Here is a 17,817-nt window from a genome sequence, read left to right as displayed (position 1 = left end):
ATGGCATTGGTGAACAGCCTGTTTTCTTGAGTAACGCTTAACCTAGAGTGGCCTGCAGGGCTACTGTGTGAGCTTTATTATGAATAGAGACCCGAATCACGTCCTGGTGTGTTTTCCTCCAATGGCACTAAATGGAAAATGGTCATAGTGCAGTACGGGGAAAACAGTGGTGAACTGATGATAGTATGTTAACTGGGAACACTCATATGACTCGGATGTATGCATTTAGACTCCTGCGTCTGCGACACTCGACAGGTCACTATGGTATGAGAACAACCTGTCTGAGAAATGTTTCAGATAGACCAGCACATCTAAATGCCCGTGGTATGCTAACATTTATGCTGGATACAAGAAACACACAAGGACAACAAATGGAAGCAGCAAAACAACATACTTCTCAATCTCACACATGATGCAACATACAAATTGCACATTAGCTAATATTTGGGACTCCTGTGTCACATAAAAAACTGCCTCACTCGGAAAACTGACATGATGTTGGAGAGAAAATCAGAAAATGCTTAACTATGATCTTTGCGGATCTGGGGGAGGTTGACTGGAGTTTCTACTGGATTTTCAACTCCTCTGCAAGACCCCTATTTGACAGGTCATCTGCAAGCTATTGTGCACACAGCTGCCCTCTGTGATGTGCAGTACATACTCCCAACCCATGTTCCCCTTTCCAAGAGCACACACATCTGTTCAGTAATTCTACCTATGTGAGAACAGTGGAAGCTTGGATTGGGCTATAACTGTTAGCGTAAGGCGTGCCTGTTGGCTTTGACAATGATGTGTCTTCTGCCTTTAACTTTGCACAGTAATTAACGAGAGACGCTTCTCTCCATTTTTCAATACATTTTTACTTTAAAACTTGTAAAATGAGCACAGAAATAAAAGTTGCCATTTTAACATTTATTATGTTTTCTATGTGGAATGCTTTTCTGAATGTTTTTTTTTTTACGATCGCTTCATTACCTATTTTTGGTTCACTCGCAAATATATAGTTAATAATTTCTTAGGCTGTGGTTGTTTTGATATTTAAATTAGTTGTATAAAGTGATGAAAGCTATCTTATAGGGGGTCATGGTCCATGCATGCTGGAATTACACATTTAAAAACGTATTACACGCTTTATGTGTGTTTATTGATGTTCAAGATTGCATTACGCGGTGCAGAAAAATCACATAAATATATTCAATTGCCCAAAATGTTATAGTATTTAAAATTTAAATTGGATATGCGTTAAGAATTTGTCTCGGAAATTAAATTAATTTCAATAAAAGCACATAGCGAATTGTTCTTTACTCTTTGTAGATACATTCATTAGAGATGCATTGTTTCAAATATGATAATATTCAAGCATACCATGGTCAAATTAATAATACCGTTGCTATGGTGTCAGATTCACTTTTTGTATCTAAAAGGATGACAAATAAGTCTCATTACTGACATTATATCAAACATTGATTTAAAAAGGGAGCAGTGTAACATTATGTCAACATTTATAATACTAAACTTCTAGACGAGTAGACCGGTACTCTAAAATTAAATTAATTTTCTTGTTGTTTCTTGGAAAAGGACAAATCGGAACAAGAGGTTTAATTTATGAAAGTGGGTGCCTTTTCTTGCATTTGAAGCAAACACAGCATAGTAAACAAAGATCTTTTATTGCACAACAAAACTAGACAGAATAGCCTGCTTCAGCGGAGGTGCAAACATAATGTTGCTGTAAAACTAGATAGGACGTAGAGATGATTGAATTATTTTAATTGGGTAGAAGCACCGAATTAATAAATGATTACAACACGGAAGGCTGTGATTAGCTAAAAATATAAAAGGAAGCAACACTGGTCATTTGCCCATAGGCGGTGGAAGCGGTGTGTGGGTGGGGGGGTGGTGAGAGGGGGTGGGGCGGGGGGCAGGCTGTCTTCTGTCAAATTGCTGCTCATGTACTTTAACAAAGAAACTGGTGTTTACTTTTCTTTCTCTTGTCAGTTTCAGTATTAAGGAGAATTTTTTTTTTATTATGGTGTAGTTTCTTTTAGATAATATACGACATCCATTTTCAAACGTCTGATGTCAGCGTTCATATTGTGTGACAAGTTCTGTTTATTTATTAACCTAAACAATATTAACATTGGCTCATGTAGAGCCTCAAAAATCATACAAGAATTGTTAGCATGCATTGATACATGTCACCGTGCTGGAAAACAGACATACATTCACTTCACCTGTGATGTTGAACAGAATCCTGGCAATATCCACAAGACTTTACAAGATTATTTGTCTTTAAAAATCTAGTTTTAAATATCTTATATGCAAATACAGAACCTGGAAAGTCGGTTTCAGGAAATTATAACAACTGTGTTGCCACAATGTTATTCTTAATGTGATTTACAAGCCATTCCCGCCCTTAAAACTGCGTTACTAGCCTGTTTCAATTCAGTGCATAGAGTAGGCTTTGATCGGGCCCTTGCTTATGAGTCTGGCTGTCTTGTTTGTCTCATTTCCTTTTCCTGATCTGATGGCCTCCCTCCATACTTTTGAGTTTGTCACGCTCAAGGTGAATTTCACCCTGTTTTGATTGGATTGAATGTATCCTTCCACTACTGATATCAGTCTTTGCCTTGAAGTGTATGTGAAGAAATATTTATACAGCCACTGCCTGCTTTCCTCATCCCTCCCCAAAATTCCCACCACCCTCTTTTGAAAACTATCCCCTGGTAGTACCCATTCCCCCACGAGCCCGTTTCGACTCTAAGTGACCCCCACCAATGTATCAGTAGGCAGCCATCTTAAAATGGTATTAAACAATACCATGATGGCCCCTCAATCATGCACATGTCAACATTTTAGAACAAGAAAGTGGCAGGTTTTGAAAAGGGAATTGTATTTTCCCAATTTATTTATATTGAAGCAGATGCAATTCTAAGTGGGAGACAGCTAGGATAAAAAGCTGTTTAACTTAAAAAGAAATGTGAGTCTCCTACCTGAATCATTTTCTTTTGTTTAGCGCAAAGCAATTGAAAATCTTCACCATGAATCCGGACGTATGTGCAACTGCCGTTTTTACATTATTTATCTTACAGTCTAAGCAAACCTATTCAAAGATGGCCACTTCAGATGTATATGCTTGCATGCAGTCAACTATAAATAATGGTCTCGACGAACAAAAGGAAATTCAGTCAAAGATGGCTACTTTAGTGACCTGCACACTTACAGCAGACATCTCCGAATGAATTTTCTTAAAGTATAAGAAAAACGGCCGCTTCACATGCCCATGTCTGCATGGTGGCCATTTTTGAATGGTTATCTTCAAAAAGAAGAAAGTTTATTCAGAGACGGACTCAGCACATATGAGCACTCACATGACAGCCATCAAAGTAAAATCACACGAATTGGTAAAGCCAATAAGTTTCATAGTTGATACCTACTGGCTCCATTAAAGGGTGTTGTCTCAGTATAAAAAAGGAGTTTACCAAGTCTTGTATTCAGAGTCGATGCAGCGTTGGTACGTTTAATAGCAGTGAATCTTCCCTGTTTTTTGTCCTTTCTCACACATATCTACAACTTGCTAGGGACTATTTAAAGGAATCTTTTATTTACTTATTGTGAACGATGAAAACATTCCTAACTGATGCAAAATATTGAACTGAAATGCCATTCATGTGGAACTGGAGCCTGCTCCCTAATTGACAACTGACTATGTTATCCAATTACTGAAATATATGCACTGGGAGTGGTCTTTGCAAGGATGTCCATCTTGATACACTTTTCTCTACAAGTGGTAGAAAAATATTCCTGCTCATCATTGGATCTGTACTTTTCTCTTTATGTACCGTGTGTCGCTAACGCATGCCAACTTGTTTTTACAGATATCAACATGGCGGGAGAGCCAAAGCCATATAGACCAAAACTGGGAACAAAGAGGCCCCTTTCTGCTCTCTATAGGTAGGTGCAAAAAGTCTACTGATGAATTAACCCAAAGAAATGATGTCATAAACCATAAAAGACCCAAACCCAGCTACATTGAATAAAATCAACACATAAGTGCAAACGTCGGTCCAGTTCAAATTACAAGGAACTTTCTGAACACAAACTGAAAGGAAAGTGGTTTATGACGAACCAGTGAAAATAAATGTAGCATAAGAAAGCATGTTATTGGAAAGTAACTGTAGTAACGAATGTAGATTTAGACATTTATTAGTAAAGTGCAAATGTTATATTCCATATTTTGCCATAGCAGAGCTGTATTCTCTGGGTCTTCAGGACCAGGAGACTTCTCTTGATCAACGTTTCTTCACAAGGTGGGTCTATGAATTAAGATTGTGCAGTCTGCTTAAATAGTTCTGGGTATTGCTTGTGAATGAACAGTATTTAATAAACTATATATTCAGATGCGCAAAGAACAATTTGTTATTGCTTAATTGTTGAGAGGGGCGTTATGGCCCACTCAAGACTGTCTTTCGCTGATTAATCAGTTTGCTATTTGCTGCAATTGTTGAGATAGTGAAGAGACGTCGCGTCCCACTCCTGGTGTTGCCTCTCACGAATGATGTCCCTTTCCAACACCCTGCAATGGTACTAAATAGCATACTAAACTCTGTGCACGCGCTACTGTGCTATGCGTGCTATACAGCTGAGCCATAATGCAAACCACTGTCGTCCTTGGTAGCCCACAACTCCTGCCTTTCTAATTTACCTAAATTGTCCATGGCTTGTCTTACTTTTATTTGATAATGCAGTAATTTACCATTAACACTACGTACCTGCACTCCCTCTCAACACTAATGAACTATGATTGAGATGCTTAGTTTAACAGTATGTATTTGTTCACATTTCTGCCTATATTGATCCATGTTTATGTTGTTGGTATATTATTTATGCTTTCAATACTTATTTTTCGGTGTGTTAAAACACGAAGAGCAACTACTATACTTCCACATTTATTGAACAGATAAATGCTCCCTCTCGCTTGATGCCTACAATAAAGTATAACAATAGAATAAATACATTAGCATTGTAGTTTTAAGTCGTGTTCACAATAGCCACATTTCAAGCTTCAATAAGACAAGCTAAGTGTTCTTTTTTAAACTCATTGCTTTCAATATGCCCAAGTGTCATGCCTAAAGTCGTGACTGACAGCACGGAGACACACTCAAAGTATTTTTTTTGTTTTGCATATCAATGCAGAAACATATTGTGTTTTGTATGTATTTATATGTAACAAGCCATATAGTCAAAATACTACGAGCTTTAGCTATCATGTCCAATGGAAACATGCTGAGCAAATTTTCTGCATCATTATTACTGCTAGTAAAAGTGTGAGATTCTTCAAAGGAATCGACTGGTTTGTGGTAGCAATACTATAACTAAATCAAAGTAATAGGCGAGGAAACATATCATACACCTATACCATCAGTTTGTTGGATTGTGTAATTAGTTTAGCGGTTTCAGACCAGGTTGTAGTGGACCGATGAATTCCACTGCATACACAAAAACATACCCATATTTGTGCCTTTTACAGCGTTCTTTGAGATGTGAAATGTTTACTGAACTTTTATAGTTACTCTCACAGTTTCTCTGACTAACTCTCACTAATGTTCCAGAAATCTGCTGTCTAACTTCTTTCCCAGCTGCCATAGACATATGCCCTCACTTGCCTGACCTCCTCATCTATTAATTCAGTATTTCCCTCCTATAGTTTATTTTCAAATCAACCCATCTTTGCTCTCTGGTTTCCATCCAGTCCCTACCCAGACATTACAAGTAATCCTCATATGTCTCCTAGTTTACGCTCCTGCCTCTAAGTCCATTTCTAAATTTCACTTGTTATTCCACCGCGCATTACTACCACTTTGTTAGTTTTCATTACCCAACTCAAGTGTTTTCAAGGAAGTCCCAACTCAAAATTATTCAAGTTTCTGAGACCAATCCAACCTACCTGCCTAAATTGTAATGCACCAATGTTAATAGCGCATCTATGTGCAATCCTTTGAATAGTACTCTAAAAAAATTGTAAAAAAATGTATTATTAATTAGGAGTTAAATTGTAGGCAGTTTTACCTACCGGGCCAAAGACTTTAAAGCAAACTAAAACTGTATTTTTCTCACAGATACCACTTACCACAGATACTCCCTGTCATCACCAGGGTATTTTTTCCATTTTCTGATCAGATGGAGGAGTCAACTAACTCTTATAAACAAGAGTCTAAAGACGAAAAGGCCACCTGCTGAAAGTGAAAATTACTCGAACAAAGTCCTCTTTCCTCCGCCACCTATCTCTAGGCTGTCTGTCTCATAACCAAATGCCTGAAAGAGTGGCTAAAGGGCAGCACAAAGTCAATAACAAAGGGGGGAGAGAGAGATTTGAAAAATGGATTTGTTCTCCCTAGTCAAGTATGTATAAACAAGATGAATCCACTTTTTAGAATGGAGAGGTTTCCCTACGATGGTTGGGATCACCAGGGTTGTTAAAACACCCCTCACAACCAAAAGGCCCCTTGGTATCATGCTTCATCATCGGGGTCTTCGCACCCCTCTACGGGATGCGGCGTGCTGCGACCTACGATTACGCGGGAGCACTTATAAACGACTATGTGTGGTGTGTGTGAGGGTTTGTGTATTATATACGTGAGTGGTGAGGTTATCGGCGAGTGATGTTAAAAATTGCCTGGCTCGTGGGGTGCACACAAAAAAACTTTAATCGGTCCCCTGGCTGGCGTTGTTAAAAGGGTGAAAGAATTAGAGGTATGGTATGCAGGACAATGTGCATCACCTCCTGTGTGTGTGTGTCAACATGTTTCGGAGTCGGAACTCCTTTTTCAGGACTGGGGTACACAAATCCCCACCTTACTCACGTTTCTCTACTTTAAAAATGTGTTATTTACAAAAAGTGAGATATGGTGCAGGTTATGCAATGTACCTACAAAATTTTTCAATTCGTCGCTAAATAGCTGACTGTTATGTATTGATTCCACTGCCTCATGAGCCTTAGGAAACGTAGGGGTTTCTCGTGCTGGTTCGCTACGAGGTCTGCGAGAGAATGTCTCCTGACTGCCCCATACGCGGCTCCGTTATCCTATGGAAACTTTGATCCTGACTATAGTAGGTTTTATATATATAGTATATGTATTTACACACATACATACACACATGACCCTGTTGAAGGCTACAGCTGAAATGCGTAGGCCATTTCACGCTGCTGCTGCACATGGTGGAATGAATAAATAAATCAATTCAAGATAACTGTTTGGTGGTGCTGTGTCAAGCGCAGAATGCATACATTTTCTGGGGCTTCTAGTGCTCATTGAACAGACGTATATATGTGTGTGTATATATATATATATATATATATATATATATATATATATATACACGTATAAATAGATATACACACATATGTATGTATATACACACACATATATATATATACACACACACACACACATATCTGTGTCTGTATATGTATATATATATATATATATATATATATATATATATATATATATATATATATATATATATATATATATATATATACACACACACACACACATATATATATATACACATGTATTTTGCACAGTGGCTATCACAACTGTGTAGTTATAGTTGGACAATGTTTTCATAGCAAATTGACTTTCTGGTTTGCTAATAACTTTGGCGCATTTTGACTGTTCTAGCTTGATTCTTGTATTCAATCTTGGATTGATCAATTAACGATCTCAGGTTTGCGATTCTTTTTTTCTTTCCCCGAATCTCTGGTGCCACCACCCTTTCTCCATGAGGATTCTTCTTTTTTTTTGTCCTCATTCACCTCTGAACACAATATCCACTCCAGACGCCTGTACCCTTGAACCATGACAATAGATGGGTGACCCTCCCACCTGCAGGTACACATGTGCGTAGGAGGGTACTGTTCCAAGTGAGAAAGACACTCTCAAATTTGATCCAGCAGAGACCGGCAGCCGCACATTAAGGTGGAGAAGGTCCATCGCAGCCTAGATAGATCTTAAAAGGTGTAACCATTGAGCAAGAGTATCATATCTATTTGTCACCTATCTATTTAACCCCTGCCTCTTCTTCCAACCATCTTTATAAGAAGTTCCAGATAGCCTTGTTCCTGTTAGATGGTTTCCCCCCTAGATCTAGCTTGGATGTTGAGCGTACAGAGTCTAGCCAATCGGATGTATGACGTTATAACGCATACTATTACTCCGCATACCATTACAACGCGACTTTTACTCCGCATACCGTTACAACGCATAGCGCCTTGGGGCGCTGGATAGTGGTAAGTATAATTTACTATTCTAACTCCAGTCCCCGTGGACCCTAGGGAAGGTGTTGGATAGTAAATTATACTTATTCCCTATCCTAGAGCGCCCCCCAGCGCAATGCGTTGTAATGGTATGCGGAGTAAAAGTCGCGTTGTAATGGTAGTGCGGAGTAAAAGATGCGTTGTAACGGGTGTATACCAGCCAATCAGAGTGTAGGGGAGGGAATCTCTCTACCCACTTACGACAGATTTCTCTTCTCACTAGAAGTATGGCATAGAATAGGAAATATCTTGCCAGGCCTGTAATATTATCCAAAACTCCAAAATAATCAAAGAGAGTTTTAACTTAACTTGCAGCCACAGTATGCTCGAGATAGTCTTACCCACTTTCTCCAAGAATTTGAAAAGAGACGGACATTGTTGGAACATATGAAAATCCAATGCTTTCTCCAATCGCATTTCAATTGACATTTTGGACAGCTTTTGTGGAGTTAGGTAGGCCCAGTGAATTTAAAAAATATAATTGCTCCTTAACCAATCAGGCTTGACAATTAAAAATAAAGGGCTCATCGATTTGCTGCCACTGCACTCCCAGCAGGCAATCACCCCATAGATTGTCCACCAGCATGAAGTCCCCATCTATGGCTTCTTGAATCTCCCAGTACCATATTGATACTTCTTTCCTCCCAGGAGGTTTTGCCACCAGATGCTCTTCTAGATAGTTGCCCATGCTGATCGGAGATTTCTGATTCTGTGCACAACTTCTCAGTTGAATATATTTGAATGTATCCTTTCTCCATGAGGATTGTAAGTACGGGAACAGTGAACCAAACACGGAAACGGCCAGTCACTGAAGGTACAAGACAAATAAGGAAATAGCCAGCCTTTGTCCAGATGAGAACCCCAAATCACTAGCGGTTTGAAATGCGACGGCGATAAGCATCAGGATTTCTTTATTACCTTATCCACATCAGTATGGATAGTAAAAAGACACTCTGAAATCATAAACCTATCCCTACTAGATGTCATTAAAACCCAAATGTGCACACCAAGAGGGTCATGATAATTTGCAGTAATACTGATAGGCTCCTCTGATTCTTTAATTATTGGACTGGTTTTAACAATTGGCTGTTATTATTTGTTCTTAAATGTACTAGCACTTCACGTTATGTTTTTTTGTTGAATGTATAGTAATCACTACGCTGTGTGTCACAATTTTAGAGCCACCAAGTCTAATAATGTGTTGCCACTGTCTTGTTGTAGTACATTTGATCAATGTTAAAGATGAGTAATTTTTCTTTTCATGACATGTTGATAATGCAATGACTATATCAGAAATAAATGTGAAATAAAAAAACAGGTCAAGTTTATTGATTCACTTGTCCTAGTTTATAAGTAAAATGATTTTCAATTATACAGGCATCTCTCCTGTTTTTGTACAATTTGGTAGAGGCCCAAGGTGGCTTTAGATAAGGGCCCAGCCCCCCAGTTTGCCAACTTTTGGAAAGTTGGCATTTTTCTGCCTTAGCCATTTGGTGCCTGCAACCTGTCTCTGGGTCATATGACTGGGTGTAGCTGACAGCTGGGCTGTGTTTATATATCCTAGACAGCCACACAGAACGGGGAACTTAGGTGCTACCTGTGGAGCATGATAACAAACTGGAATAATTGAAATTAAATACTGATTCATGTCAAGAACTTGTTATAGTCTTTAAGAAAGTAAAGGTTAATGATGACTACTATCATATGATCATCTTGAACTGTAAATATTCTAAATGATGACACAGTAGTATAACAGAAATGGTAGTTTTGACTGAAAACCAGTGATGCATTTACTTTTGTTATGTTTATTAAGTACAATCGGATTTCACTGTAGTAGTTAATTATTAACTACTATGAAGCCACCTGGTTAACATGCCTTACACTTACCATTTATCTCTATACAAATTGTAATTTAGTATGTCCAATACCTGAAAAAATGGTTTATATTGGTAGAGGCTCTTTACCTTTTGAAATATTGCTTTAGTTCTCAAAATAATTTTTCTTCTCTTTTATTTTAACATTTTGGAGGACAAAAAAAACAAAAAAACTAAGGGTGTTGTGGAGGACAACAGTGAGCCATGATAAACTCACGATGGATGGTCATATCTCTCTCTCGCACACAACAATGACCGTATGGCAGATGAGACTGCATGTCACTATATTGCAGAATTACTATACTATTTCTCGATTCAGCTTCAAAAGATGTATTGACACCGAGGTACCAAGAGCAGGTACTGGTGGAGGAACAGATGCACTGGGTGTTGGTGGAGGTGCTGATGGAGCAGAAGACGTAGAAGGTGCAACTGGAGGGACAGGTGCTGTAGGGTAGTGGTGAAGGTGGTGATGAAGAAGAAGTTGAAGGTGATGCAGTAACGGAAGAAGTGGCCGCTGCCGTTCTTCCTGCTTTGGCCTCTTCTTTCTCCTCCTGATGCCTCATTTCTGCATGCTCAAACCTGGTGAAATTAATTATCTGCAGGTGTTTTCTTATTCCCATGGTACCAAAGGATTACTGTTAATTGTTCCCACTGGAAATAACACCCCCCCTGCCCAGGGAGCACATTGGGAGCAGAACAAACCAACACTCCCCCAATACTATGAAAAAGGCTGCCTTTATTGGGAGTAAGTTGCATGTAACAAGTTAGGCATTCATTTGTTCCATCTCTCCAGGTGTCAATAAAGAAAAATCACATACAATGGATTCCTTTAATTTCTTCGTTCATGCCACCTGTTCATCATCCTCTTGCAACAGCACTGGATCATCTTCTTCAGCCATTGCCGTTATCCAGAAGTTGCAAGGTGGCTTTTGAAAAAAATGTTTTTCCCCTCCTAAGAGCACAACCTTCTCCTTTGAAGATATCACATTGAATGGGGATAAAGGAAATACTCTTCCTGTTTTCTACAATTAACAGAGTTCTAATCCAATGAAATGCTGTTTTACAAAAGCAAAAGTACAGCAGTATTATATTGATACTGCATTATTATTGCTATACCCAATAGTTCACAAACCCAACATACATTTATAATACTAACACATATACCATCAAAAAACAAAGCCAGGCATGAAACACTCAATCCATATTTTAATTACAAATAATTATTTGGTGTAAATATAATTTAAAAATTTAGCCAGACTACTTTTACAAATCGATCATGCAGATGATGCTGACGTTTATGATGAACTTTGTCCTATCAGAAATGCACTGTGGTTCCAAAGTAAAACTTTAAAAGAATTAATACCATAATAAACAACAATATATGTTTAGAAACTAATTTTTAAAAACCATACACATGTACTGAAAAAACAAAGGTTCAAGATTGGTTATAGTTAGGAAACCTTCATGTAATATTTCTATACAAAACAAAACTTAAACTACACAAACCGTATAAATTAAAAAAGTTATAGTTATAACTTAAAGATATAATTTGTACCCCACCCAAAACTTACTATAACACGCGCACCTTCAAACAGTGTTGTGAACTTGCTAGCTAGGCTTCATTAACTTTAATTCGGCCCTCAACCATGCACACTCTTTTAATAAATTATGTAATTTCAGATGCCATGAGTGTAGTAATGAATGCTAAAATTTAACATCCTATAAGTGATATAATATAAAATGGAATAGACCGTGCATGGGGAATGCGCAAGTTATCATTAATGTAGACTGGCTAGCGAGTTCACAACACTGTGTATGTAGGTGCACAAGCTACAGTAAGTTATGGTCAGGGCCCAAATAATAACCTTGCATTATATACATATATATATAGCGTACATCTCTGACATCTGAACGCAATCCAAGCAGCCCGTGCGCATCCTCGCGTCCTAAAACAATCTAAACCCACTCCTCTGAAACATCTAATTTCACCATCCAATTGTATATATACACACTTAGCTCTTCACATTGTACATATAACACACACTTCACACATATTCACTAGCTTCGAGCCAAGTAGTGTGTTACGATTTTTAGTAGACAGTAATTTTTCAATACATTATCTCTCTTTCCCCAACCCGCACTAATCCATTACCCACATGCACGCTGCAGTTCTTAGATAACACTTGGCATATTTCCATAACCAAAGACCAGGGAGAACATTATCTGGAAACACAATCATAGTACCAAGCCGCATACCCACCCGCATAATGGCCCACTGGGGCTTGACCCGTGTCATTAGTTTTACGGCATTTACCGAGAACCAAGAAGCAACATGCAGCGCCAAAGTACAGCACTTGCTATATGAATACCCAAACACGTGATATCAATGAAGCATACCACGAAGGTTTACGAGAGTCACTCTGCATCAGCGAGGTCTTTTTCACAAACAGCACACCAAACAAACATGCCCATGACTCACCTCATCCATCCGCTGTTACAGAATGCGCGCGCATGACATTGCCTTTATGCCACTAGACCTGGGATGTTTTGTCTATGGCCACTGTTCCAAACTAATGCAGCATTACGATGTACAAAGCAAGAGGGAGGGAGAGAATATTTTCCTAAATTGATTTACATTAACAATACAGACGAATACATGTCTCCAAACGCACTCAGAAGTATTTTAAATGTTTGTTTTCATTTGCATGAAGGAAATGTAATGATGATGACTTGCACATTTAGAGTCACAAACTTTTCTATGTCCATCACCTCCCCACCCGCTGCCATGGCAACTCACCTGGTCTCTTTTCGTGTGTCACATGTACTGCTATATAAATGCTCATTCACCTAGGTGAAATCAGATGTAGTGAACAAGGCGGACTTGTCTGCCGAAACACGTCTGGTCGTTTGGAATAAAATATACTCTGAATTCATCCCACGGAGTCGGTGCCTGTTTTGATACTTTTACCAGGATTGATTCTTGAAGCGGGGGCCGAGAAAAAAGGGGTCCCAAAACGTGTTTTCCCCATGCAATTTCCCATAGGACCTTTAGCCGGGGCTACAGCCCAAACGACTGAACGGAATTACACCAAACTTGGCAAAAAGGTAGAGTTCTGTTCGCAGATGGGCCTTTTTGTTAAATGGTGTAAATCCGTTCAGTAGTTCCTGAGAAAATCTAAAGTAAAATCATAACTATATATTGGAGGTGTTACAGTAAGCTTACGTAAGCTTACGTAAGCTTACTGTACTCTGTACCTTCCCGAGCACGAGCTGAATGCTAATTGGCTGTCAACTATCTGTGAACATTCTAAATCAGAAAGTGTTGGCAGCCATCTTGTGCCTCGGTAGACTGAGGCACAAGAAAGCAGAATAACAAACGTGTAGAACGCAAAAAGGAGGCAGGGTAGAAACACCCTGACCCCCTAGGCCTGCTCAGGGGGTCCCACAAGGACCCCCAAGGCCCCCCCCAATTTTTTTTCACAAAAATCACAGGGTACGAGTACGGTAAGCTTACTGTAAGCTTACTGTACTCTGTACCTGCACGAGCTGAATGCTAATTGGCTGTCAACTGTCTGTCAACACCCCAAACCAGAAAGTGTTGGCAGCCATCTTGTGCCTCTGTATACTGAGGCACAAGTAAGCAGAAAAACAAATGTGTAGAATGCAAAAAGGGGGCAGGGTAGAAACACCCTGACCCCCTAGGCCTGCTCAGGGGGTCCCACTAGGATCCCCAAGGCCCCAATTTCTTTTTTTTAAAAACCCGGTCTGTTTTTTTTCAAATTACCCCCCAGGGGGACCAAATCCCGGGGGCATAGTGAAAAAGAAGTGTAGGGGGGCTGCAATCCCCCCACACTGCCCCGGGGACCACCACCCCCGGGGCAAAGCAATGCAGCCCCCTGGCGCATACTGTAGGTTCCAGGTGGGCTAGTTGGCCCCCATGGACCCACAGTATGCAAGGGGAATTGGTTCCCCCTCTGCAAACGCGCCAGGGGGCTGCATTGCAGAGAGGTGTAAAAAGAAGGGTGGCCTCATTGCACCTATCTGCAATGCAGCTCTCTGGCGCATACTGGAGGTTCCTGGTGGGCTAGTTGGCCCCCATCTCTGATGGCTATCACATCATCTGTGCCAATAGATCTAACGGCAAACAAGGAGGCGGGGTAGCACTCATTCATAAATCCGATTGGCCCGTGGTGATCCCCTCGTATGAGCAAATTGACAACATTGAGGGACTGGTTTTTTGTGTTAAGGTATCTGCATCTATATCTTGCTCAGGGCTCTTGATCTTTCGCCCCCCCTGGCTCTAGTATCACCCATCTGCCGGCCCTGGCGGATTACATCATTCAGACCAGCACCCGCTATGCTAATTTTACAGCCTTAGGAGATTTCAATCTGCATGTGGATGATAAGACCAGCTCTCACAGTAACTGTTTTCTTGCAACACTCGCCGCATGCAGTCTGAATCAATTGGTGGAGGGGCCCACGCATAAAGAAGGGCATACTCTTGACCTAATTTGCACTAACCTTGCTAACACCCTGGTCACTAATTCCACTCCTGTGATCTGGTCAGATCACTTCCTGATCTCCTTCACGATCAATCTACCTCAGTTAGATAGGCCTACCATAATCCCTAAGACTTCAGGTAGAAACTGGAGTCGTATCACTTTGGAATCACTCCAAAAACATTTAAAAGACTCACAGCCCACTCCAGCACCAGACCTGAATTCTCGCATTACCAATCTTGACGACTGGTTAGGCCAGGCCATGGAATCACTAGCCCCATTGAAGCCTATTAAAACCTATAGAGCAGAACCATCAGCCCCATGGTATTCTGACGCCCTTCGTCAAGAAAAAGCATTGTGTAAAACTCTCGAACGTGTCTGGAGGCAAAAGTACACTACTGAAAGTAAACTCATTTATAGAGCTGCCTTAAAGGAGTATCGTAAACCAATAGTGGCACATAAAAGGGACTACCTAGCTAATAGAATAAACACAGCCAAGAATGGGACTAGAGAGATTTTTAACATTGTTAGATCATTTACGGATCCGCAAGCAATGAACAGGAGAGTGCCAGCCACCCAGTCCTTCTGTGATGAACTCTCTGATTACTTTGAAGACAAAATAGAAATTATATATGCCTCTTTCCCCACTACCAATAGCCTCAAACAGAGCGAGGAAGAAGCTACGCTGATTGAGTTATCCCCCGCCCTTTTAGAGTTCAAAGTTGTATCAGAAGAAGTCACTCTTGCTGAATTACAGAAATGTAAATCCGGATCTCCCAATGATCCTATGCCGACCAAACAATATAAGACACTGGCATCACTCCTTAACCCTCTTTTCAATTCCATTTGGAATGATTCCTTGAAAACAGGAAATTATCCTGATAAATGGAAACATGCCTCTCTTATACCTATTCTTAAGAAACCTAATGCAGATCTGGACAACCCTAGCAACTACAGACCGATATCCCTTCTGCCTGCTCCGGCCAAGGTCCTGGAAAAATTGGCGCATTTCCAACTTGCCAATTACATAGAAGCCAATGGACTCCTGCATGAGACACAGCACGGTTTCCGTTCTGGTCACAGCACGGAGTCGGCATTGATAGAAATGGCAGACACAGTGAGATGGACACTAGACCAGGGATCGAGGGCGGTGTTGGTGCTGCTAGATCTTTCGGCAGCATTCGACACCATCTCTCATAAGATCCTTCTGAAAAGACTGGCCACTTTAGGTATAGGGGGTACTGTACTGAAGCGGCTTGCTTATTTTCTTTCAGAACGCACTCAGCAGGTATTCACTCCCCCTTACACATCCCCTGCCAGACCACTTAAGTGGGGAGTCCCCCAGGGCTCCTCCTTAAGCCCGCTTCTTTTCAATGTCTACTTCACCCCATTAGTTGAAATGATTGCGCAGGCTGGAGTCAAAACTACTTCTTATGCAGATGACATCCAGCTCCTGTTTACCTTTAAAGAGCCCAATGTCAAGGCCTTTGATCTTATGAAAACCTGCCTTAGGAACATATCTAGATGGATGGACTCTAACTTCCTTAGGCTAAACGCCGAGAAAAAGGAGGTTTTGTTTTTCAACTTATCATCCCCACTATCATCTAATCTGTGGTGGCCGGATGATTTGAGCCAAGCGCCCGTACCAAAAAGCTCTGTACGGAACCTCGGGGTGTGCTGGGATAACCAGCTCACCTTTGAGATTCAGGTGCAAAAGGTAGCAGGTTCCTGTTTTGCAAAGATCAGAGCAATAAAAAGACTTATCACCTACTTGCCCACTGATTGTCGAAAAACAGTGGTTCATGGCCTGATAACTGCCCATCTCGATTATGCCAACGCATTATATGTAGGCATTACGGCCGGTCTGTGTAACAGACTCCAGACGGTCCAAAACGCGGCAGCACGTCTGGTGGAGGGTATCCCTCCCAGACATCATATTACCCCGCATCTTCGTAAACTGCACTGGCTGCCCGTTAGTAAAAGATGTCTATTTAAAGCTATGACACTGGCCTACAGGGCCTCACAGGGCAAAGGTCCGGCCTATCTTAAAACCTGCCTACGTCCTTATCACAATGCCAGGTCATTGCGCTCAAACTCTCAGTCTCTCCTAGTCACTCCTAGGTTTAAGAGAACTCGGAAAGGAGGGAAAACCTTTGAAGTTTGCGCTTCTCAACAATGGAATAAACTTCCTTTGTCCGTCAGAATCTCTATTCCGAAAGGCTCTTAAAACTCATCTTTTTGATCTGTAATCTTTCGTATATCTGCCCTCTGTTTCCAGATTCTCTAGTGCCGGGACGCCCCGCTGGGGCAGCTGCGTTCTTTATAAATGACACAAATAAATAAATAAATGGACCCCCAGTATGCAAGGGGAATTAGTTCCCCCTCTGCAAACGCGCCCGGGGGCTGCATTGCAGAGAGGTGTAAAAAGGGGCGTGGTCTCATTACACCTCTCTGCAATGCAGCCTCCTGGCTCATACTGAAGATTCTTGGTGGGCTAGTTGGCCCCCAGGGACCCCCAGTATGCAAGGGGAATTAGTTCCCCCTCTGCAAACGCGCCCAGGGGCTGCATTGCAGAGAGGTGTAAAAAGGGGCGTGGCCTCATTACACGTCTCTGCAACGCAGCCTCCTGGCGCATACTGGAGGTTCCCGGTGGGCTAGTTGGCCCCCAGGGACCCCTTGTATGCAAGGGGACTTAATCTCCCAACTTAGAACACTCTACAGGGCGCCTTAGCACAGTGGTGAAGCTAGGGGGCGGGACTTGAGGTGATGTGAGTGCAAACATTCCCTGAGGCGCGTTTTAAGTTGGGGAATTAATTCCTGTTCAATCCAAAGGTCGCCTAGGAGGCAACTAGTCCAACAGGTATCTCCAGTAAGCGCCACGGAGCTGTGTTGCAGAATGTTGTAAAAAGGGGGTGTGCCCTTTGAACAACTCTCTGCAACACAGCTGCCTGGATATATATATATATATTCATCTAATCCTGTTTACCACCATACAAAATCAGGCACCGACTCCGTGGGATGAAGTTTCAAGGACAATATTTATTCAATACAATTAGACGCGTTTCGGTGTCACTACATCTGATATATATATATATATATATATATATATATATATATATATATA

At 40.9% G+C, this 17,817-nt stretch overlaps 1 protein-coding gene across 2 annotated transcripts in view; it reads left to right on the top strand.

Moving 5' to 3' along the window:
- Positions 1 to 17,817, top strand: part of RALYL (RALY RNA binding protein like) — a 1,751,515-nt gene that overhangs the window by 1,430,248 nt on the left and 303,450 nt on the right. For both annotated transcript variants that reach the window (XM_078687094.1, XM_078687095.1), the window contains one exon: positions 3,876 to 3,951. In XM_078687094.1, the coding sequence (XP_078543220.1) occupies positions 3,876 to 3,951 (76 nt within the window). The remainder of the gene's footprint in view (positions 1 to 3,875; positions 3,952 to 17,817) is intronic.

Source organism: Lissotriton helveticus, chromosome 4_1 (assembly GCF_964261635.1).
Source record: "Lissotriton helveticus chromosome 4_1, aLisHel1.1, whole genome shotgun sequence".
Lineage (NCBI taxonomy): Eukaryota > Metazoa > Chordata > Amphibia > Caudata > Salamandridae > Lissotriton > Lissotriton helveticus.
This window is presented reverse-complemented; position numbering and strand designations above follow the sequence as displayed.